General features: G+C 42.9%; 1 protein-coding gene across 12 annotated transcripts; it reads left to right on the top strand.

Moving 5' to 3' along the window:
- The first annotated feature begins 188 nt into the window (after nucleotides 1-188).
- Nucleotides 189-22,518, top strand: nfyc (nuclear transcription factor Y, gamma). Of its 12 annotated transcripts, none has more exons than XM_056399303.1 (11): nucleotides 189-278; nucleotides 11,720-11,829; nucleotides 12,006-12,074; nucleotides 13,601-13,714; nucleotides 15,726-15,821; nucleotides 17,058-17,234; nucleotides 19,341-19,409; nucleotides 19,890-20,048; nucleotides 20,355-20,459; nucleotides 20,563-20,622; nucleotides 21,150-22,518. In XM_056399303.1, the coding sequence occupies exons 2-11, from the start codon at nucleotides 11,731-11,733 to the stop codon at nucleotides 21,267-21,269; spliced, it is 1,068 nt and encodes a 355-aa protein (XP_056255278.1). In that variant the 5' UTR covers nucleotides 189-278; nucleotides 11,720-11,730; the 3' UTR covers nucleotides 21,270-22,518. The 12 variants fall into 12 exon arrangements, with proteins under 12 accessions (XP_056255278.1, XP_056255270.1, XP_056255282.1 ...); XM_056399295.1 differs by having other exon boundaries at nucleotides 12,003-12,074; XM_056399300.1 differs by having other exon boundaries at nucleotides 260-278; nucleotides 11,723-11,829; nucleotides 12,003-12,074.
- Nucleotides 22,519-23,182: the final 664 nt, after the last annotated feature.

Genomic DNA, 23,182 nt, shown 5'->3' with positions numbered 1-23,182 from the left:
CATTGTCGTTTTTATCAGTTCACTTATGTCTCACTGGGACCAATAATACTTGAGGAATAAATAGTTTGATAAAACCCATAAACCCCTTTCAATTTAGCGAATTTAATAAAGCATGGATGGAGATAGACGGTGTCGGTCAGGGAGCGTAACAGTCACGTCATCGCGTACGTGCGTCAAACTCTTTCCGGTTCGAATAGCAGCCATCTTGTTTCCCCTTGCTAGCTAAATAAAATAAATAATACGCTGAGCAGGACTTCACTTCGAACCCGTAAAACAAAGTGAGTAAGAAATTAAAATTCGTTTTGTGTGTTGAACGTTTACAAGAAAGGGGTGCGTGTTGGGTGGAAGTAGGGGCAATTAGTTCACTTTTTTCATTTGCCGTTCTTGACCAATAGACGATTGTTTTGGAAGATGAACATAGGCGCCATTTCCCTCCCCGCTCTCTGAGGCGCTTATTGGTGGCCCGCTGAAGGGATCACGGGCGGTCAGGAAACTGATGCTCTTTGTCCGCCATGTTGGCTCTTGTCTCAGTGATTGTCAAACGGACTGGCCATTTCTACTGGGCCCCGAATGGCGTCAGTTGCAGAACGAACTTAGCCCTAAAAACCTTGATTGGTGGAATCTAGTCCGAGGTTTGATTGGTCTGAAGGACAGATCCAAACGTTGTCTTTATTGGTTAGACTGCTTCTTCCTAGCTTTGGAAAGCTTTGCAAACTTTCATTTGATGGCAGGACTCGTTGTCCAGTGGTGATTAAAATTACGCACACTGCGGATGGTCACCTGTGCTGTACAACAGTCACCAGTGTGCATGTCCTACAAGCTAACATTAACTTCACTAACGTTAGCCCGAAGTCCCTTTCAACAGTGACCACCACCATAACGCTAGCTACTAGTATTAAATGTATGTGTTTAAGGTTGCTGTCATACGTATTAAGCTGTCGATATGTTATATGCGCTACGGTGCATCTAAATATAGTAGTCTACTATAGCGACCTTAGTTTGATATTTAAATACGGACTTCCATCTGCTAACGTGTGGTGTTGCATTGGTTTCGTTGTCTCCGGCTAGCCACTTTGTTATCCTAACTGGCTTATGATATATAATGTAGCGACCTAGTTTAAGTGCGACACGGTATTAAAGGCTGACGCGTTAAATGCCAAAGTTGCCCTATTTCCAGTGTAAATGCCCAATACTATTTATATGTAACTATAAAGTGTGTCTCTGTTTTGGTACTCGGGTCAGTGTTAGCTACACTCCTGTTCTAGATTAAACACTCAATGTACATACCGTATAACACTTAAATAATTAAAGATAACTTTAAATTCAGTCACAACAAGCAGAACGAGACTGAGCAGTCATCCAACATGAAGCTGCACTTGTGTTTAGTTGGATTTTTTTCTTTCACTGATAACAAAACAAAATTCATTCGTCATCAGAAATTCGCCTCTTTCATATTCATAATGTACTGAAAACAATACTAGCTCTCTGCTATATGCCCTGTGAATATGAGTTTCAAAGGTCCTGTAGCTTTTCCCATTCATCATTAGCATTGGAGAAAGATACTGTGTACAGTTTGCAGCCATTCCTACAGCTTAATTTAATTTATTAATTTAGAATAGTTGTATTAATGTTCTGTTCTTAATCATTGTCCTCTGTACATGTATGTCTAAAATAACAGTGTCTGCATGAGGTTCATTCATACATCAGGGGACTTAATCCCTGAGTAATTTATGTGCAAGTCATTCAGCTAAACATTTAGATAAGCGGGTGTGCATGTATTTTTGCATATTTGTGGGTGAATGCATGGCTTGGCCTTGCTACCCGGAGGGTGCTGTGTGTATATGAAACCCTAAAGTCTGGCAGGTGGATGTTTATCTCTAAACGGCGTCAGTGAGAGCAAACATGTCCCTGCTACGGGCAGCATGGGTCATGGGAAGGTCTCATTTGTACGGTGACCTTGCCAGGTGTCATTACTGTGGCATTTTGGGTAGCCAGAATGCACCTACAGAGAGAGCTGCTCTGGCACGGTAGCCATGCTGGAGAGAGTAATCTTTGTGCAGTTCCACTCTAATCATTAACTGGATCGCTGTAGTACCTGCTCTAGTCCCCATGCTCCTCACTAAAATAGAAAAGGGAACATTTAGCTTTGTTTCTCCTGAGTCTCTATCTTGTTCTCTCGCCCTCTCTCCACTTGTTCTCTACCCCTCCCATCCTGAAACAACTCTCCTCTCTGTCCTTCTCCATCCTTCCGGTTCCCCTCCCCCTCTAGGTTTTTCATTGATGGGGCAGGTTTGCTCTCTTTCTCTCTCTTAAGCTTGTTGTGTTCCTCACTACTGTCAGGATTTGCAGTAATATGCAGCATAAAGCTTCAGATCATACCACCATCCTTTACACTTAAAACCTACTTTGAAGACAATTTCATCACCATCACACCTTCAGTTTCTCTCCCTTCTTATCACTTCGTCTAAGCTTTACGTGTGTCGATGTGGAATTACTGATGCAGTCAGTGGTGCATTAAACACCATGAGTGTCCTGCCTTGGTGCTCCAAAGTAAAGGTTACTCTGTAGAAAGCATGCACATTAAACTGGTGAGTTAACAAGAAGGACATTGTATGACATTGCTGACGTGGTTTTTTGGTGACGTTTTAATTGTGGAAGTTGCTGTGAGCATAGTTTTTGGAGTCAAGACAACAATGTCTTTGTTTACAGACTTTCACCCATATCTCTTAAGTCTTGTTTATCCACAAATAGGACAAGAATCAAATGCACTCTTTTTTTCTCCCTGTTCTGTGACTGCTCACAAGGCAGCTGTTTCTATTTCATTTTGTGCCAAGCTCTGCAATGGTTTTGCAGTAATTAGTTTTTGTGTAAATTTGATTGACAACATAATTAGGGTGTCATTGGATTTATGTTGTGGTTGTAAGCTGCGTAAGTGAAATTTCTCATGAGTCGTGAGAATTTGTTGAATAAAGTCTAATTTAACTAATTAATATTCTAAACATATAATGAGGGATCATGTATGTAGATAATGTTCCTCTGTTAGCATAATATTAAGAGTACAATGATTATAACAGGTAGGCTGGTTAGAGGCTAGATGTTTGCGGTGTGTACCTGTGGCTGTGAGCAAGGATGAATGAGAAAGCAAGGACAAAACATGTATGTGTGTGTGTGTGGATGTGCATGTGTGCCTGTGCACACGTATGAGACAGGAGTCTGCCTAGTATGCTTTTGTACTTTAAATCATGTGGATGCAACATGCGGCATCTATTCTGGCACTTCTTTTAACCAGTGAGGGCCAGCGTGGCTGCCTGCATCACTGTGCTGTCAGCCTGTAGCGGCAGAGAGGAGGCGGGGCGGAGGGAGACATTTAGTTTGACATTGTAAATAAGCAGAGAGCAGTTGTCAGAGAGCAGCCCGTGGAACCTTTCTCATCCGTCCAGCAGCAGGAGAGGCAGGGAACGCCTGAGGACAAACCATGCCGAGGCAAGCCACTACGAGCACAGCCTCACACACTCTCCGAAGAGCTTTCCACAACTTTATTTTCTCCTTTTCACCTATTCTCCTCTTTACTCTCTCTTCCTCTTTTCTTTTCCCTGACCCCTATCCTGCAGCTCAAGGTAACTTAGAGCAGGAAGTTGGCTGTCGGTAAAAGGGGGTTGGGCGGAGGAAAGGGGAGGAGCAGGGGATGTGTCAGAGCTGATTGGTGTGTGCAACATCCAATGGCATAGGAGGACCCTGTCTTCTCACTGGTTGCAAGTGTAAGAGTGAGGTGGGAGCCGGGTGTGAGGCGGGGTTTGAGTATCATGTAGCATGCTAGATTGATTACTCTTGAATGTTAAAGGGGAAGGAGGCTAGAGATTTTTGTCTGAGAGTCGGGAGTGCCGCTGTACTGTTTGCCTGCTGTTGCGCTGTTGCTTGCTGCTGTGCTGGCTTTCTATTCCCTCTCGTCCTCTTCTCTGCGCCGGGCCAGGGGTCAGCTCAAAGACAAACGCACAGGTCACTGGTTAGAGAGAGGGAGAGGGGTTATAGAGTAAAAAAGACAGAGAAACACAGAAGGTCAGCGAGTTGAGGGGACTTGGTCAGAGAAACAGGAGAGACGGGGCTGTATGTTGAGGCAGGAGGAGGACGCTGGGGGGCTGCTGAAGGAGACAGGGCAATGTGTAAAGGGAGAGTGGGAGAGAGAGGGGGAGGGGTAGAAGAAGGGGGGGGCTTGCTCTTCTGTGTGTCCGGGCTTAGAGCCTTTTTAAAGCCGTCCAGTGGAGCCAGAGTGCCTTTTGTCTGTTGATACGATCAGGGAACCGGAGGAAGTGAAGGAGCTTGAGAGAGTTTTTCTGTCAACCTCTGTGCCTCTTCTTCCTGCTGCCGCTGCTGCTCTCAAGGAGACTTGAACGGGGCTATCTGTTTCCCTCTATTCTGCTCTGCTCCACCAGGGCAGACTGTTCACCATGAAGGGCACAGGGGTAAGTCTGACCGCTGAAAACACACATAGAGAGGAGACTTGTCAAGTTGGTTAGACTTAAATTTTCTGAATAAATAGTTCTCCTCTGTTCACTTTCTGATGTCTTTTCTCTCTCCATCATGCTCTGCAGTGATGAGACTGTGTCTGTCCTTTACAGCCGTCCTCAGTCCCCCTCCCTTTCCTGTCCTGTAGTACTCTCCTTGGAAGACTGGAGTTGTGTGTGTGTGTGTGTGTGTGTCTCATCCATGTCCTTCAGTTATTACTTCAGTACAGCATTAATGCTTTTTAGAGAGTGAACTGTGGTTAAAAAAACAAACTATGATGGTTCTTCTTGTTGCTTTTTTTTTGTTATATTTTCATCCTCAAAGTATCAATATAGAGTGAAGTCTGTCTGTGGTTGTCACTTGTTGTGTTCTGACTTTGGACTACCACACCGAATACACACTTAAACACTTACTCAGTGTCCTGTTATCGGCCGCATGGAAGTGCATAGCTGCCAGGCTCTGACTCTCTACTTAGAAGTGCTTCACTGTCTTGGTGGTATTGATGTCCTGGAGGCCACAGCACCTCAGGGTGCTGGTCCGGACCCCGCTTTCCAATGTAACGTCCTTGTTTACATGTTAGTTCCAGACAGTGACGCAGAGCTGAGCAGCAAAGATGGCACCTATGTTGAACTGAGGTTTTGTCATATATGGAGGACTCTGAGAGGACATCTCTCAATGTTGTTGTCACTGTTGGTGTTAGGGGTCTCCAGGGGTGGAGGTGCAGCTGGTTGCAGTGACCTCAGGACCCCTCAGGCCCCCTCCCCGACAGTGACAGACGCCCAGATGGGACAGACTGTCAGCCTGTCAGCTTCAGGGGCAGGGGAGGCTAATAGTTTGATCTGATCTCTTCTGATGGAATCTTTGGAGGGTGCCTCTTCTCTCACTTGCCTCTGACTCCCTTTCTCTCCTTTCCCTTGCTCCTTAATTGAAAGTTTCCATTGGTGCCTTTGACAAAACAAAGTCCCATTGGGGAAAGAGAGAGAGAGAGAGAGAGAGTGTGTGCGAGAGACTGAGAGAGAGAGACTAAAAATAACTCTTAAGTTGAAGCCCTTGCTGCCAAATCCCAGGGCTGGCTGCTGTCTGCATGAGATTTGAATATCATTTGTGCCCTACGCTGTACCATAGGGACACCGGAGGAGGAAAAAGTAAATGACACACGCAAACCACTTAGACATAGCTAGGCCTTTCACCTTATCACCGCTGTGCATTCACTCTTTTGCCCTTGCCCCCCCCCCCCTCGTGTTTTTACATGTGCACACTGTCAGTAAAGACAGTGTGTGTGGGCAGCCAGGGGGAGTCAGCTGTGTTCCAGCATGTAATATGCAGGTAGCTTTAGCCCTGCCTTCTTTGACGCCAGGGACTGGGCCTAGCATTGGATGAAGGTCACAGGAATGTGAGATTGGCTCCCCGCAGTCTCTCTGTCAGCAACGAGAAGGAAACATGTAGCGGGAGATGAGAAGTGAAACTCAAAGGGGGATACAGTACATAGCTAATATGTTAAGTATGTGATGTTTTTATTAAGCGTCTTAGAAAGTACACAGACCGCACCACTGGGGTCACTTAAGTGCTGCAGTGAAAGTTGAAAAACGTGTCCTTTTCTATCCTCCCCCTGTCCCTCCCCTTCTCTCTTTCATCTCTCTCTCTCTCCCTCTCTCTCTCCCTCTCTCTGTCTCTCTCTCTCTCTCCCTCCCTCCTCCCTCTCTGGTTTCTCTCTCTCCTCTGTTGAATGACCTTGGGAGATCAGTGACTAGCACTTCCTGGAGTTGGCTTGAAGCAGAACCAAGGGCAAAGTTTGCAGGGCTGTTTGGTTGGCTGGATCGGTCCAGCCATGCCAAAGAGATGTTACACTACAGGTCACAGTGAGCACGTCCGTCATTATAACCCTGTCTGTTTTTTTTTTTTAATCACGAAACATTAGCACCAACATCTGTGAAAATGTTGTGCGTTTCCCAGTAGTTAATCTGTAATTCCTGGCTGGGAACTTCTTGTTTTTTTTGTTTTGCATGAGTAAATCATTTACCCTGCATGTTGTAACCATGCCAGTCTGTATGCCATTTGTGATTGGGTTCATCAAGGTGAACACTTTAATAGTTCAGGATTTGTACAAACGGCCCATTTGATATATGGTCATCAATTGAACTGAATGTTTGACAGCTTGACATTTGTTATCTAGGCTGTATTTATTCCATCTGTTTGGGTACAGTAGATCAGAATAAAACTGTCGTAGTAAACGCCTAATGTTAAACATTAAGTGGTTCAATGATATATCCTGGTTTATGGTAATGTATGTTGTGTAAACACAGCTGCATTCGCTTTTCTGCGTCGGAGGCCAGTTAAAACCTAGCAGACATCAACCTTTAGTGACCTTCCTGCAGAACTGTCCATTCTGCAGCATTGACAGTTTCACACAGCAGCATGTGGAAAACTGACCTCTTGCTAAATACATGTCAGTGTAGCAACACTCATCCCATAGTTGGTTCTATATCATTCAAAAAATGTCTTTCATTTGATTTCATCATTTGTATTGAAACTGAATGGTGACCAGTTCATGTGGCTACATATTTGCTCTTTGTACTCCCTGATGTTTTAGCTCTGTGTAACCATGAAGAGTAATAATGTGGAAGGTTACTTTAAGGTCATAGTATGGGGGGAAAGAAATCAACTGTATCTCTTTTATTCCTTCCTCTCTGTCATGCCCTCGCTCTAACATTTGTCAACACAATTTATGTCAGTTTTCTCTTCTCCTTGTTTATGAACATTCACTTGTGTTTTAAAAGGGAGCTGTAAAAAGTTGGACTGAACTATATTCCAAACAACCATGTTATATGCAAGTAGTGATCTGGATTGTGGCTGTACTAATTTATGTTTATGTTTTAATTTCTGAGTTATTATCCACATAAGTGTAGTACTTTCTCACTGCTTTTTACAGTCTTAGATTATTAAAATTAATCAAATCAACCAGACACATTAATTAAATGGCTACACTGATGTCTTTACACTGACAAAGTTTTTTGTGATTGAGGTGTAAGAGTTCTCACTTAACGGAAATTATGCTTGGCACAAAATGACACACTAACTTGGTACAGTATATGACACTCTGCTTCTGTGTAAGTCAGGTCTTCTCAATGCACATCTGCTTCGATGTGAAGTGTCAGCCCTGCTCCAGGGAAAGATCTGTGATGAGATGAATTCTTCCTCAGCACTGCAACAATGTGATACTGAAACCCCTCAGGGAAAAGTTCACTCTTCTGCCTCAAATAGGCCTTCAGGTTGTCCCAAACTGCCTTACCTCATTACCTATCAACTGCAATCAGCAAAATTAAGCTCACTTTACACCAATTGTCAGGTGATTAAGGGGCAGTTAACGGCAAAACATTTCACTTTAACCAAAGACCAGTTAATTAATTTGCTCCACTGTACTCACTTTTGAAATGATGCCTATGTGTGGAATTGCAAGCATAAAACTTTGCAGTGTGTCTTTGCTGTTTTCCCTCTCTTATACTAATTTTAAGGAGCAAATAGATAGATACATGGCTAAGCGATACTATCTTGTTGTATTTTTCCGGTCTTTAGCCTTTCTGCCTGCACTGATCCAAGGTCCTATCAGGTTTATTTGGACAGGAATTGAAGGCTCATGTAAAGTGGTGTGATGTCAGAGTTGGAGCGAGTTGCTGATGCTGCTGTGAGTGGCCACTTGATGTGACGTGCCAGCAAGCAAGAGGGGGAGGGGGGAGGGAGGGATGAGAACGAGAGAAGAGAGATGCAGGACGGGGCTGTGAGAACATTAGCGCTGATTCAGCTGCTGGAAGCGGAGCAACATTGACTTTCCCAGAGAAGTTGGAAGAGGGGGATCAGGTAAAAGTAAGTAAGACAGGAAGAAAGTTACGCGTACCCAGGAGTGACAGAGAGAGATGGGAAGAACTGGAGAAGAGACAGGAAGAGAGATGTAAAGCCGCTGAAGGAGGAAGAGCGAGTTGCTGTGTTGGACAATGTCGACAAAGTGCAGACATCACATTTGTCCTCAAAGATACACATACACAGAGCAGAGTTCCTAGGAAACCCAACACCAACCCATCTCTCTGTCTCGATGACCTGATGAAGGACAACAGAACCGCAGGGAAGAGGAGAGGAGAGGTGCACAGTGCAGAACAACACGATGTACCCTAATATAGCATACAGTAGCAGCTTAGAACAACACAGCGTAGATTAACTTGTCAGGTTCATTGAACAGAATGATCCACTGCATTATCAAGAAAAACAATCTCACATGAAAGCACGGTACATTCCCAACATTTGTCGATACTTGATGTAGAGCGACTTACAACACTGACAACAGGTAGTAAGAAGTGAACCGGACAAACAAGCTTCAACAAATTCTTTAGTCCAGATTCTCATTTTTAAGAAGTACTTCAAAACTTACTATTGATTGGAGACCTGAAATACAGAAGCTAATGGTACTTGTCACTGCAGATAAAATAAGCCATTTTGACGCTGGCGTTCTATATTTATATGTATCCACCTCCAGATTGTTATAAGTTTTATAATGCTGACATTTATTAGCTTTCGGGGAGTATCAAAATTGATTTTCTTTGTGCATTGGATAGCACCTCTCAGAGTGTTTATTTGAATAGACCATAGAAGGTGTTGCATAAGTCAGCAGAAGACATTATGTTCTGTATTTGTGTGTCAGACATCAGCAATCTCCCACGCAAACTTTCCATTGATGCAAGGCCTTGGGAAATATGGTAATATTGGTTTACTGTAGGTTGAACACCGGCTTGGAGGAGCAACACTCAAGGACATGTTGTTACTTAGCCTCTCTCACATATGTTCTTTCTTTTCCCCCCACTCACACTTCAGCCCGCCTCATCACACTTGCTTTCTCATTTCTTCTCACATACTGACTTCCCCTCCTCCTGCTGCTGTGGTTAGTGCGTGGCTGTGTATTTAGATTGAAGGTCACGGGGTCAGAGAGAGGGGGTTGGGGTGTATGTGATTTAATAAGATCTCTCTCTCTCTCTCTCTGTTTTGAAAGTAAAGGCAGGAGCTTAAGAGAAGTGAGGTATGTATGAGAGAGCAGAAGGAGGAGCTGGGGTGGCCTGTGTGTTTTACTTTTTATCAATTGAATCATTTGCTATTTTAACTCCTATCTTCCTCTGGGCCTCGGTGTTGTTACCATGGTAATTAGCCTGATGGTTGTCTGTAATGATGTTAAGTGAAATTCCTAATTATGGTTTCTTATCTGGCTACCAGTTGGAGAGAGCCACACAAGCTGGCAGATAGTGCACACGCAGATACACAAGGTTGTGTTGTTCAAAATGATCACAAGATCATGTGCTGATACCAGTGGTAAAATGCCATTTAGATAGAAAAACAAATGGCTCTCATCGCTCTTATTTTGTTGGGCCTATTTGCATGGTCATGGTGCTGCAAACTACACAGAGGCAGTGAAAGAACTGGCAGAGGTCAGTTCGCCCATTGGGAAGTGGAGGAAAAACTACACTTCCCATCAGTCATTCCTGCCGCATGGAATGCTGGGATTGTTCTAGTGACTGCAGGATTTCAATCAACCTTGAAATGCAACTGGACACTGGAGCATCAGACAGAGAAGGGGAGACATTGTCAAGGTCAATCACTAGCCTGGCATGTCATAGCTACAAGCGGCCTGATTGATTTATATAAAGCCCCCCCCTCCCCACTGCTATTCTGTCTCATTGATTTAGGTTACTCTCTGTCGAAAACTGAATGACAGAACAGGATGCAGCAGTGCTTCTTCTATATTATTCAGTAACTTCCACAAAGGCCAGACAAAGCGATCTTTCCTGTCAAAAATCAATCAGGTAAAGGGTTTGCACTCTGAATTAGTGATTTATCGGTGTAAAATATTCACAGCTGCACTTAACTGGTATGAATAAAGGAGCTGACCTGGACCCAAAGTCAAAGCAATCCCATACAACACAACTGTAACAGGACCTAGAGGAGGAGACACTGGATGGAGTGTTTGAAAGGCTGTCTTTTTGTATTGTATTGGTCTGTCAGCTGGACCTGAGCTGCAGCCATTCATGCTTGTTGGCTCAGAGTGAGAAAAGAAAGAGAAGATAAAGAGGAGACCCCCCCCTTCTCCTAACACTCTTTTTCTTTGTACTGTCATGTCTCTCTCTTTCTCTCTGTGTCTCCCTCTTTCTGTCTTGTTTGACCCACATAGCTAGTTTGCACAGCAGTCTGACTGCGGCCCTGTCTCTCTCTTACCTCCCCCTGTTAAACCCTTTGGCACTTTGTCTTAGCGCTGGATTAATGCTGAACTGGACAAGGCACTACCCCTCCCTCAGCAACACACACAAACACACTCAGTCTCCCTTGAGTAGCGCCACACACTCATCTCTTGTTCTGTCCCCCAATGTCTCTTTTTCTTCTCCCTTCTGCTGAATCTACTGAGGTAGGGAGAAAAGGGAGAGAGTGAAAGAGTGCGATCCAGACACTCCAAGCTCTGCGTGCTCAGACAGGCAGGCCAATATTCCCCCAGCAGATTCCTGGCATGCCATAGTAACCTGCTGGATCCTCTTTCAAACCGTCAGACCCCTTGTAGAAGCACTGGCTTTTATGTCTGCATGCATGTATTTGTAACAGTTGCTTCATTTCACTTTACCACTTTTGATTTTTGTGTGTGTGTGTGTGTGTGTGTGTGTGTGTGTGTGTGTGTGTGTGTGTGTGCGCCTCAAAAAAATAGGATCCAGTTGTTGTCAGGAGATCTTTTCTCTATGACACAAACACACATGTGTCCTCAGTGCACAGGGTCACCAGCAGCTATTGACTTGCACATGACGTGCTTGTGTTTGCAGAGGAGCTCCAGCTATGGGCCAAAGGTGATGGAGCCATTCATAATCGGGGAGTGTGCAGCTAGTCTGGTGGTGGGTTCTTGGGCATGTCAACATCCCACAAGTACGAGAATAGAAGCCCATTGGTGCTCTATTTTAGATTTCACTGTATTATAATTATAGGCTGTGATAGGATATGTGGTTGTGACACACGGGGAGAGCTCTGGGCAGCGCTGGCCTGGCTTGGACTGACACTGTATTCTGTGTCCTGGTGTCCTTTGTTCTTAGTGAATGACCTGTCCCCTGTGTCTCTTAATCTTCACATCACGTCTTTGTTTTTGACTTTTCTAATATTTAACACTTGCTTCTTCCTTTCTCCTCCTTGTCATCCCTCCATGCAGCAGAGTAGAAGATGTCCGCAGATGCGTTTGGAGCCGGGGGCAGCGATGCCCAGCAAACCCTGCAGTCCTTCTGGCCTCGTGTCATGGAGGAGATCAGGAACCTGACTGTGGTACGTTATGCCCTCTGAAATAGACAAGACCAACACATATCAGTGACAACACTAAAATTCAATGGTTTTATATGGTTTCAAACATACACAAATGTAAATACTAAACTCAACTTATTTGTGCTCTACTCTGTGTCTTTAATGTCTCTAACTGGAAAGCCATCTGTTACTTTCAGAAGGATTTTCGTGTGCAGGAGTTGCCTCTAGCTCGAATCAAGAAAATTATGAAGCTGGATGAGGATGTCAAAGTAAGAAAAGAGTTTAAATAAATGACAATAATGTGTGAGAATATTTGTTGTATGTAACAAACCAAACTGCCACATTATCCTCTTCTTGAAACTGAGAGGTTAAATCCACTACAAACATGACCAAGTAGATAAGGCCGTAAGACACTTCTGCAACGTATTTGAAATTACAGCAGAGAGAAGTTCACTTAAAGGTAAGACTGGGGAAAAAAGGGTAATAAAGACTGGCAATAAATCTTGACAATGATTTAAATGCATCCGATTTTAGTTAAATTTTTCGTATACATATAATCTGCATTTTGATTATTTTAATACCTTAAAGCCTTTCGGATAACGTTCCTCAATGTGGCCCTGTTCCTCAGAACACTCAGGCCCTGCTGGACTCAACACCAAAGATTATTTTATAATGGAAAAATATTATCAGCTGTTGCACATTTAGCAGTGCCTGTTGATAAGAAGTCCATTATTTATATCACATGGGTTTACATCAAACCATATTAACAATGTGCATAAGGCAATAATCAACCATCATTAAGTGAAATTATAAAACTGATTGTGCAGCTATTAGAAGATTAGAAGGTTTGCTTTAGATTTTCGCTGCTTGTTGACTTTTTTAAAACATTCCACATTTCTGCAAGTTGTGGTTTATGTCGGAAGAGCATTTGAGTAGAATAAACTAACAATGAGAATTGTATTGGGCTCATTACAATTGATAGCACTCAATTTAAAGCACACATTGATAACAATGCCAGTCTTACAGATGTTCTCATTTTATCCCTGGCTTTTTGGGGCATGTGTGCACAACCTCTATTCAGAGGAACCTACCAATCTCCTAACATTTGTCAGTTGCATTCAACGAGGCAGTTATGGCACATGGAGGAGTAATTATTTTCCCCCCATTTCACCAGATTATCAGCCAACGTGGTTCATAGTCTCCAAAGAGAAAGCCTTGCAACATGAGTGTGTGCGCACGGTTAGAATGTGTCGTGTCAAGAGCACTATCCCCTTAGTTAAGCAGCAGCTTATACTGGTAAAGAGATCAGGAGATCACAAGCATATCTGTCTTCTGTCAGCCCTGACACAGTAGCTTTCGCTGCATGTGTGCAAGCACATGTGAGTAGTGTGGAATTATTACAGTTCATTTAAGCTTCACATTACTGTCCATTTACTTAAACAATTATCACATGGCTTGGTCTGAGAGTTGAATGCCACTCGATATGAAGAAGTAGAGTTTCAAGCTAAGAAGAATCGTTGTTAGGGACAAATAAGGGTTTCAAGGTAGCTTACAATGAAAAGGATGGAAAAGTTCATATGTTTTGTTGAGAAATAATGAGATTATTCTGCTTACCAATATAGTCTGTTTGAGTTGAGGGCTGTCACATTAGCATTTTTAAACAAATTAATTATTTTGCAGCACCTGTGAATGTGGTGCAGCCTTTTGTTCCTCCGGTCCTGAGTGATTCATGTGATTGAAGTTTAATAGTCTGTGGGTGTATTTAACCAAGTGTAATTCCATCTCCTATATACAGATGATCAGTGCAGAGGCTCCAGTCCTGTTTGCCAAGGCGGCTCAGATCTTCATCACAGAGCTCACCCTCAGAGCCTGGATCCACACCGAGGACAACAAGAGACGCACACTACAGGTCAGACACACACATTGAGTTGTGTGAATTCTGTTCTCCTCATCCTCCTCCTTTTACATCTTAATGTCCTCCTTGAATGGCAGATAGAATGTGTTACTTTGATCAGATCACACCTCATTACACATCAAACTGACTGACCTGTCAATTTTTGACTCAGCTGTTTGCTTACACTCCTTCTGGCTAATTTGTGGGGGTCGCCACATCCATCTACTGTAACAATTACGTTACTCTATCTTCATTTTGTTTCCCTAACTCTTTCTTCCGTCTGTACATATCCTTATTGTGCTACCTTTTACCTTTTAACTTCTCCCACACCCCTGCATTTAGCTCTCATTTTGGTTTGTTACTTTCTATTCAGTAAGTGTTTCTGTCTGTGTGCGTATACAAGCAGAGGCCCCCTACCAGCATCCCCTTGAGGACTATCCCTCTATTTAGTTCTTTTTCCCTCCATTGACTTTGAAAGCAAAGCCAGGCGGGCACCGGTGACCCAGTTTTCCCTCCGGTGCCATTTTGCCTGCTCTGCTGTCCCAAACTCGAATAAGATGGACCCTGGAATGATGCGAAGGGGAAAAGCAGAGAGCCTGAGGGCGCTGATGGGAGCAGTTGGGAAAATCAAGCTAGTTTGTCTCACCTGGATGTCAAGAGGGGAAAACTGTGGAGCAGAACATGAAAGCCCTTAAGTCCACTTTATCCATTCACATACCTCTGAGAGATTAGCAGCCCATGGATATGTGTGTGTGTGTGTGTGTGTGTGTGTGTGTGTGTGTGTGTGTGCGTGCCTGTGTGTGCGTGTGTGTGTGTGCGTGTGTGTGTGCCAGTGCCAGTGCAGGTAGAAAAAAAGACAGCAAAAAAAGAGGAGTCTAAAATTGAAGACCTACTTTGGAAGTGTGTTCACTTTCCTGTTGTCTTGGCTTATCTCTGTCCCTGGCTCCTTTTTTTATTTATTTATTTTTTTAGTATTAAGTGCATTGTTTTTAGACTGTATGCTTTAAATAGAAACTTCATTTACTGTGCAGGTTTACATGTTAATTACATTTCGTACCACAGATGGCGAGGTACCTGTGAGTCTTCACCTCATGAATGTGTGATTTTCTTGTGTCTCAGTTAGGGAAAACAACCCTCCATTTACACATGTTCGCACATACACTCATGTGCTGAGCCCGAGTCCTATTGTGAAGAGGGCACGCCAGTTGGGGTCACCATAGCAACGCTCATCAATAGAACAAGTGTAGATGTGACCTGGTGTTACCAGATATTAATCAAGCGACTATAAATAGCCTCTAGTGCAGGGAAGGCCACAATGGGGGGTCCTGACAGCCAATATCCTGTGGAAAATTCCACAGAGACAGCACACTGCTATGGATATAGGAAGGCGTATAGTGGGAGAGCGTGTGCTCATAAGTGCAGGACAACGTCATTCTTGTTCATTTCCACCCATCTCACACATCCACGGTTTTGTATTGTGGTGCTAGGTTGGTTGGTTTTATTAATCTATTTGTCTTAATTCATGGTTAAAAAAAGAAAGAGAAAGGAAAAAAAGAAAGTTGAACTTTCTTCATTTCATTATCATTTAATCTGCCAGTGATTTCCTTGATTAATTGTTTTGTATATAAAACAAAAGTGTGAAGGTGACATGTTGAAATAACTTGTTGTTCCTGACCAGCAATCCAAAACCAAAATCTATTAAGCTGGAACAAGCAACAACAACAATTCTTAGCTTTTTCTTGCTTGAAACGTGACTCAAAATATTAATTGATCATCAAAATAGTTGCAAATTAATTTTCCATCGACTAATTGTTTCAATTCTAAACAAATCCCGTCTTCCTTTGAGCTAAGTTGTCAAAGCAAATACCTGTTACAATACTACTGGGAACTTCATTTCAATTCCAAAGTATCCTCTCGTGTGGCTATTTTGAGAGAGTTGACCTTAGGCCTTGAGGCATGTTTATATATAGGTTGCTGCATATATTGACTCTGACCTAATCACCTTCTGTGTCTGTTATGTTTACAGAGGAACGACATTGCCATGGCAATAACAAAGTTCGACCAGTTTGACTTCTTGATTGACATTGTGCCCCGGGACGACCTGAAGCCCCCTAAACGACAGGTAGGGAAGCATACACTTCCAGGATGGTCTTATTACCTGCGCAGTGACAGGCAAACAGCTGGAGTATCTGAAGTGTTTTTTGAAAAATAATTTGCTCACAAATTAAAGTTATCATTCATTTCATATCATGTCATCTCAGGGGCGTTTCCATTGTTGGCAACCTGGAGGGGCTGTAAACATCCTTGACTGGAAGCTGGGGTTTGGACAGCGAGGGCTTTCAGTCGGATGTTTGCAGCATCTTATTGCCTCTAACAGCCAACAGTAACCTCACCAATGGCACTAGTTGTTTGAGTTAGTAGCTAATAGTTACTAGTAGGATGAAGTGTTTAAACATGTCTCTTCCCAGGAACTAATTTAACAAGGACAGCGAAAGAGAACAGCATATTGCGTTGAAGTTGTGCTCAAGCAAGAGATTTATGTATTGTACGAAAATTTTGTATACCAGATGGAGGAGTGAGATATTTAAATTTGTTGTCAAGTAGACTGTCTCCAGGCATGTAAACATCCTACACTCTCAGCTGTGTTGTTATGGAGCTGGGAGAGGGGTGTTTACGCTTCTGGTGATGGAGAAACATCATCAAGATGAAGCCACGCTCATTAGTCAGTTATGAAGCAGCATAACACAGGTCAGTCTTTACTGATAATTACATTTATAAGAATTGTTCGACCTGGGTTCAAGCCCCCATGCCAGCAAATGTTTAACCTGCTGAACTGTGCTGAGTGAACTGAATCCCAACAAATTCTGACGCTGCATTTGTGTTGACCCAGGGAGAGGATGGACAGAGATTTCCATACATAAATCAATAACTGTCAGATTATTAGTTGCTTCCCTTTTAGCTATTGGAGTAACAAATGTTTGAGACAGTTTTTTGTATAAATTGCTCCTGGCTGATCAGAGTAAAAACACATCACCTTGTTCAGCCTAGCATGCCTCCAGGCCTGCAGTGTATGGTATTGACCAGTATGATGCTTGTAATGGAGCTTACATCCAGATTACATTACTCCTCCCCAGCCACATCCCATCAGTTATTTATCAGAGCTGCTCTTCTCTTCTGTTACACCAACAAAAATAATTCATGGAGATGTAATGGACTGATAGGCCTCCTTCCGTGTGTGTGTGTGTGTGTGTGTGTGTGTGTGTGTGTGTGTGTGTGTGTGTGTCTGTGTCTGTGTCTGTGTCTGTGTCTGTGTCTGTGTGTGTGTGTGTGTGTGTGTGTGTTTGTTTCTCATCTTCAGGAGGAGATGCGTCAGTCAGTAGCTCCAGCAGAGCCGGTGCAGTACTACTTCACCCTGGCCCAGCAGCCCGGAGCCGTACAGGTGCAGGGAACACAACAGGGCCAGCAACCTGGTGCACAAACAGCCACGACCATCCAGCCTGGTCAGATCATCATCGCACAACCACAGCAAGGACAGGTACTACCAAAGAGCTTTGAAGAGCTCTTCACAGCGTTTGTCACAAACCTCTTTAGAGTACAAAACATCTGTGCTCTGAAGATTTAGAAGAAGCAGAAACAAAGTGAAACCACAGCCCTTACAAGTTAATGAATCCTGCACTGAACTTCAAGAAAAGAGTGCATTTCTGTGTGTGCGTGTGTGTGTTTGTGTGTGTGTGTGTGTGTGTGTGTGCATGTCTGTCTGTCTGTCTGTCTGTCTGTCTGTCTGTCTGTCTGTCTGTCTGTCTGTCTGTGTGTGTGTCTGTGTGTGTCTGTGTTAAAAGGATTACCTCTCCCCAGTAGTGTAAAGTCGCACATTCTAAACTCCACCCAGTCCTGGGAATCCTGCTGCAAAAGCCTTGTTACTCAGGTCATCGTGCCTGATTTTATTGACATTAGTATTAGCTCACTTTTAGGAACTGACCACTCTCCCACCAGCAGGAATAACTGAACCTCAGAACACACCCTGCACACATAACAACACACATGCACACCCTCCCTCTGAAACCCTGCAGAGTAAACATTTGATCTGAGCGCTTTGCCAATGAGAATATTTCCTCTTCCTCTATTTACTTATATGAACTATGTTTATAGACACACTGTAACTGGTTGATTAAAATTTGTGCTATCAGTCCCTGTTTATTTTTGCAATATTGTAGGCTGTAAAACCTTGAGTTTCTGTAACAGGATAGTAAGCAGTGTATGTTTTGTCTTTTTATAAGTGAAGCACAGAGAGAAAAAAAAGGGAAAAAAATGTGTCATTGCCTTAAATTAATTATCAAACACTGGACTTTTTCTCTTCTTCTTTCTCATCCTAACTAATGCTGTGTTTCAGCTACGGAAAAATGAGCTGAAAGAGAATAAAAAGTGAAAATCAATAGCTGTTTCTTAATGGAAGCAAGTCTCCAGTGTACACACACACACACACACACACACACACACACACACACACACACACACACACACACACAAACTGTGTTCTCGACACTCGCACAGACTACTAGCGAAATTGCATTCCCCCTCAGGATCACAGTGTTTCACTAAACAGTAAGATAAAAAACACGCATAATTAGGAGCACTGTTCAGTTGTCTCTCTTTCTAATGAGCTCATTCCTACTACTTTTGCTCCTAAGCGCTCTTCTCTGCAGCTTGGTCTCTGCATGTCATGTAGCTGTGCTGCTGGGCTGCTGTGCTGTTTCGTGCTGCTTCAGCAGACCGCCTTTAGCTGAGCTGTCATAGTCATTTAGACCTGGCCTGATTCACCAGTGCTGCGACTGCTGCAGTCCCCGCTGAGAGCACGGAGGTCGCACTGTGACACTCACCTTACGTAGACCTCATTGTAACTTATTTAAAAGCTAGCACTTTAAAAGGTGGGCTCTTGAGGTAATAAGTGGAAGGTTTAAATTTGACTCTCCTAAAAAGGCATTTGGTTTGTTGTCTCTTATTCGCATCCCTGTTATCCCTCTTCTTTCTTCTCTTGAAGTGTTACCTGATGTAAAAGAGTTCAGTAGCCTGCCACTTCCATCAGACACATGTTATGTATGGTACAGTGGTCTGTGGAGGGAGTTGTTGGCAGGAAATCCTATCGAAGAAGAAGTAAAAAGTATAATGAGTACAAGAGAAAGAAAAGAAAGAGTTAGAATGGTAAAAGGTGATGGGCAGAAATCTCATTTCATATCCTTTATTTATGTATCCGTGTGTCCGTCTGCAGAGCTTTCAGTGTTACTCGTTGTTACTGTTGTACCATTTCTGTCATTTTTCTCTCCCTTCACCAGCTCTCTCATAAGCACTTATGCAACCTTTGGCATAACTTGTGATGTACATGCATTTTTTAAAACCTGTCCAAACTCCACCATTATTTATTTATTTTTTTTTTGTGCAATTCTCCTGTTTTATTTGCATATGTCATAACCATGCTTTTAAGTGTCAATTGCTGCTTATATGTCACTGTTTGCTGTGTTAGCAATTAAGCTTTCTATGCGAACACGCCACACATGCTTACATTCATGTGTTAAGTTGTTGCTGTCGCTGCTTTCTCACTGTGTGTCTTTCTCTCATTTTCTCATTCTATTCTATCGGCCATCAGATGCTGCAAGGTGCCACCATGCAGCAGTTACAGCAAGTGCAGGTGCAATCACAGGGCACACCCATCACGGTAAACACACATGCACGCATGCATTTATATGTTCACTAACCACACACGCAGAGGCCAATGCTTGTTGCCTGAGCCCTGTAGGTGCCTGCTGTTTATGAGCTCGGTCCTGCTCGGATGACAGTGGTCTGTATGGGTGGCCGCAGCATGAGATCAGGTGGCCTTTCCTGGATAGTGTGACAGATAGAAGAGAAAGAGAGGTCGTGATACCTGCATTGTCACCTTATGTCTCTATGTCTTTTGTTCCTGCCGGATGATCCTCTAACAGACTTCTAATATTTAAGGATACATGAGCTTTATGCTTCTGGTTAAAAATCACATTCCAGGGAAGTTAGTGATTTCCTGGATCTTTGTGCTGTCAATCTTAAACTACATGTCTGCACCAGTAGCTTTTCAATGACTAATGTGTTACTTCTCTTTCCGTCTGCCTCTTCTTCTGCTTTTATCTTTCTTTTCCTCTCTCTCTTCTTTTCTCTCCGTCAGAGTGCGCCGGTGGCCATGCAGGTGGGTGAGGGCCAGCAGGTACAGATTGTCCAGGCTGCAGCAGCTCAGGGTCAGGCTCAGACCGCTCAGGCCCAGGGCCAGACCATGCAGGTCATGCAGCAGATCATCACTAACACAGGAGAGATTCAGCAAATCCCGGTAAGAAATGGCATCAAGGTGGAACAGAAAGATGATGATGAACAAGGGGGAGGGATTGGTGATGTCGTGAAGAAGGTCGAGCAGCGGGGATCAGGTTCAAACAGAAGAAATGGCTAAAGTGATCTTGGGTTCGATGCTGTGGGACTGCCATCAAACATACGTTTTAGAAAGTTAACAATTCACCAGAGGAAAGTGAATTATCCGTGCTGCTGTTGTCCAGAGGACGAAAATGGCTGTGACCTCTGGATTCAAATGACCTTTGCTCTTAACCAAACTCTGTCTCCCCCTTGTGTTGGTTCACTGTAGGTGCAACTAAACACTGGCCAACTACAATACATCCGTCTAGCTCAGTCTGTCTCTGGGGCACAAGTGGTCCAAGGACAGATTCAGACTCTTGCCAACACCCAGCAGGTAATCACGATAGCAGCATAAATAAAATTCAGAAAACAAATGAGATGTATCCAAACATTTACATTGCTCAATTGTTAATTTTCTTTAATTTGCTTGTTTACAGATCACACAGACAGAGGTACAGCAAGGACAGCAGCAATTCAACCAGTTTACTGACGGACAGGTAAAAATTGCAACAAATATATCCAATGTGTCAAAGCTGTAGAAATGACGGAGACATCTAGAGCTACACACTGAATTTTGTATCTCAGATTTGCCAGGTGGCACCGGACTCATTGTCCTTGTTTGTGGCATTTTTAGCATTTGTAATTGTAACTAGTGCACACACCTAGCTGCTAACCAGCTGACGTGCTACTAGGAGGAAAATATTATTAATCCAAATCTTATTTAAGCATGAAAACCTCATTTAGATTGGGTATCTCCCTTTCCCTGGCCAAGATACAGTTACAGACAACTATCATTAGACAGATAACACAAAATATGCCACAAGTGAGAATTAGCCAGAAATGTAATTATACAACAGTGAGTAAAATTTCTAATTCAATCAGATAAAAGGTGTTTTATCCTAGAAGCATAAATAGCACCTTTTAACAACCCAAGAGCGATCTAAACCCTTGTCACCATGTCATCCTGTTAAAATCCAAGTACACATAGACCTTCAACCTCTCCGTCTGTCTCTCTGTTTCACAGCAGTTGTATCAGATTCAGCAGGTGACGATGCCAGCAGGACAGGAGCTGACCCAACCAATGTTCATTCAGTCCACCAACCAGACAGCTGACGCACAGGTCACGCAGGTCAGCACCGACTGAGCCCAACCAGGAACCTTTACTTCACACACAAACACACAACATGCACACCAGCCCATGTGATGCCGACAGATGCCACCAACTTCGACTAAGGACGCTCGATAACCTTGATTTTAAGCACTGCTCATTTAGACAAGGGACCTCGAATAAATAACACTCATTTTTTTGTAATAAATTTAGTACACTGGAAAACCAAAGGGACACCGATTGACTCTTTCGCAATCATATGCTAAGTTGCATCCATGCTCAGTTACCATCTAAGTTTTTGTATTTCTGTCACCCACATCTGTAGAGAAAATATGCTACTACTGCCACACCCACCGTCTGTCCACCCACTAACTCTGTTCCTCTTGTCTTTGTCCAAACGTCAAAGATTTTTAAAACATAAAAAAGTGTGTGCTTTATTCTTGACACCTTCCTTTCTGCTCTCCATTTGGAAATGAATTGGGGAAAGTGTCTGTCTCTGTCTACATGATCTGGTCCTGGCATATCTGTGATTGAAGGAAGCCATGGGATTCTTCACCTCTTGCTTTCCTTCTGGTGAAAACCTAAATCATACCTTCTTCTTTGTTTGTCACGTAATTGATGGATGAAATGAAGCCATATACCTCAGATATCACTTTCTACAGCAACTCAATCTAAGGGATCTCGAGAAGTTATAGGTTCAAATATAATTTCATGTAGTTTCTATGTTGTGTTATTTTCCACATTGACGAAGAAGCATGACTTTATGTTGTAAGGGCTTCAAACTGTATAGGTTAACTGTGTATGTTATGGCGTGTGCTTGCGTTTCAAGCACCCGCACTGCAGTCATCTTTACTCTTCTATTTTGTTTTTTATTCACTTACTTTCTTCACCCCTCTGTCTTTAGAGCGGGGAGACTTTTCTCTGCCTCTATGCAGTTTCACACAACCTTCTCTACCCGGGTGGTTTTGGAGTCTTGTGCCCTGGTCTCATGTACAAACACATGACTCCATCTGCAGAAAAAAAAAAAAACGCCCTTTTTATAGAAGCCTTTTTTCCCCCAATAAAAGTGTTTTTCTTTTGGTTTTGAAATGTTTGGCTTCATATCTTCCCCATCATTTTTTGTACAGTAATGATTATTATTAATGTTCTTATTATTGTTGTTTTTGCATGTAGTTCAAACTGCCAGCATGACATGCAATAGATAGGTACAATTTTATTTTTGATGTTCCTTTTTGTAAACAAACTTTGTTTGTGAGAAAAAATAAAAACCATAACTTGTCTAAGAGTCCTGTTTTTGTAGACTTACTGTGAGTTTGTGTCATCACGCACTGATCTTTGTTTTATTGTTCTGTTTTAGGGATATTAAACACCTCGCTTGTGCATGGCCAGTAGACAGGGAGACAGGAGACAAGTGCTACAGCACACCAAGAGATAAGACTTGAACCATCCCATTCACCCACCTTCTGTATTTCCAGGTAGACGCATCTCACCACCAGAGCCCAAAATATTATTTTTATTGCGTTTATATATATATAACTTTAAGTCATAGGTAAGAAATGTAAGCATTATTATAGAACATATTATAAGATGTATTTTAATAATGAACACAGGAAAACATTGGTGGTTTTAACCATGCGAGTGTTAGTGTGAAGTATCTGTTGTTTTCCCTAATGGCCATAGGAGGGCAGCACTGATCTAATGAACTGTAAATGCCACTGATATACTGTACTAGGGCACCTGATTTATTGCCAAACACAGGTGTACAATTTTTCACCAACAGCATTGTTTAAGGAGTATAGACATATCCAAAGTGCACAGCACCACAATTGTCTGGAAAAAATGTGTAATCAATATCTACCCAAGTTGCACCCAAACCAGACTATGAACGCCACTAATCTTATTTCTGCTGCCCTCCTCGCGTGCTGGAAAAGCTTCATGTGCCACAAAGG

The sequence above is a fragment of the Seriola aureovittata genome, chromosome 16 (genome assembly GCF_021018895.1).
Source record: "Seriola aureovittata isolate HTS-2021-v1 ecotype China chromosome 16, ASM2101889v1, whole genome shotgun sequence".
NCBI lineage: Eukaryota > Metazoa > Chordata > Actinopteri > Carangiformes > Carangidae > Seriola > Seriola aureovittata.
Note: the sequence above shows the minus strand (reverse complement) of the source record. Positions and strands in the feature narration are given on the sequence as shown.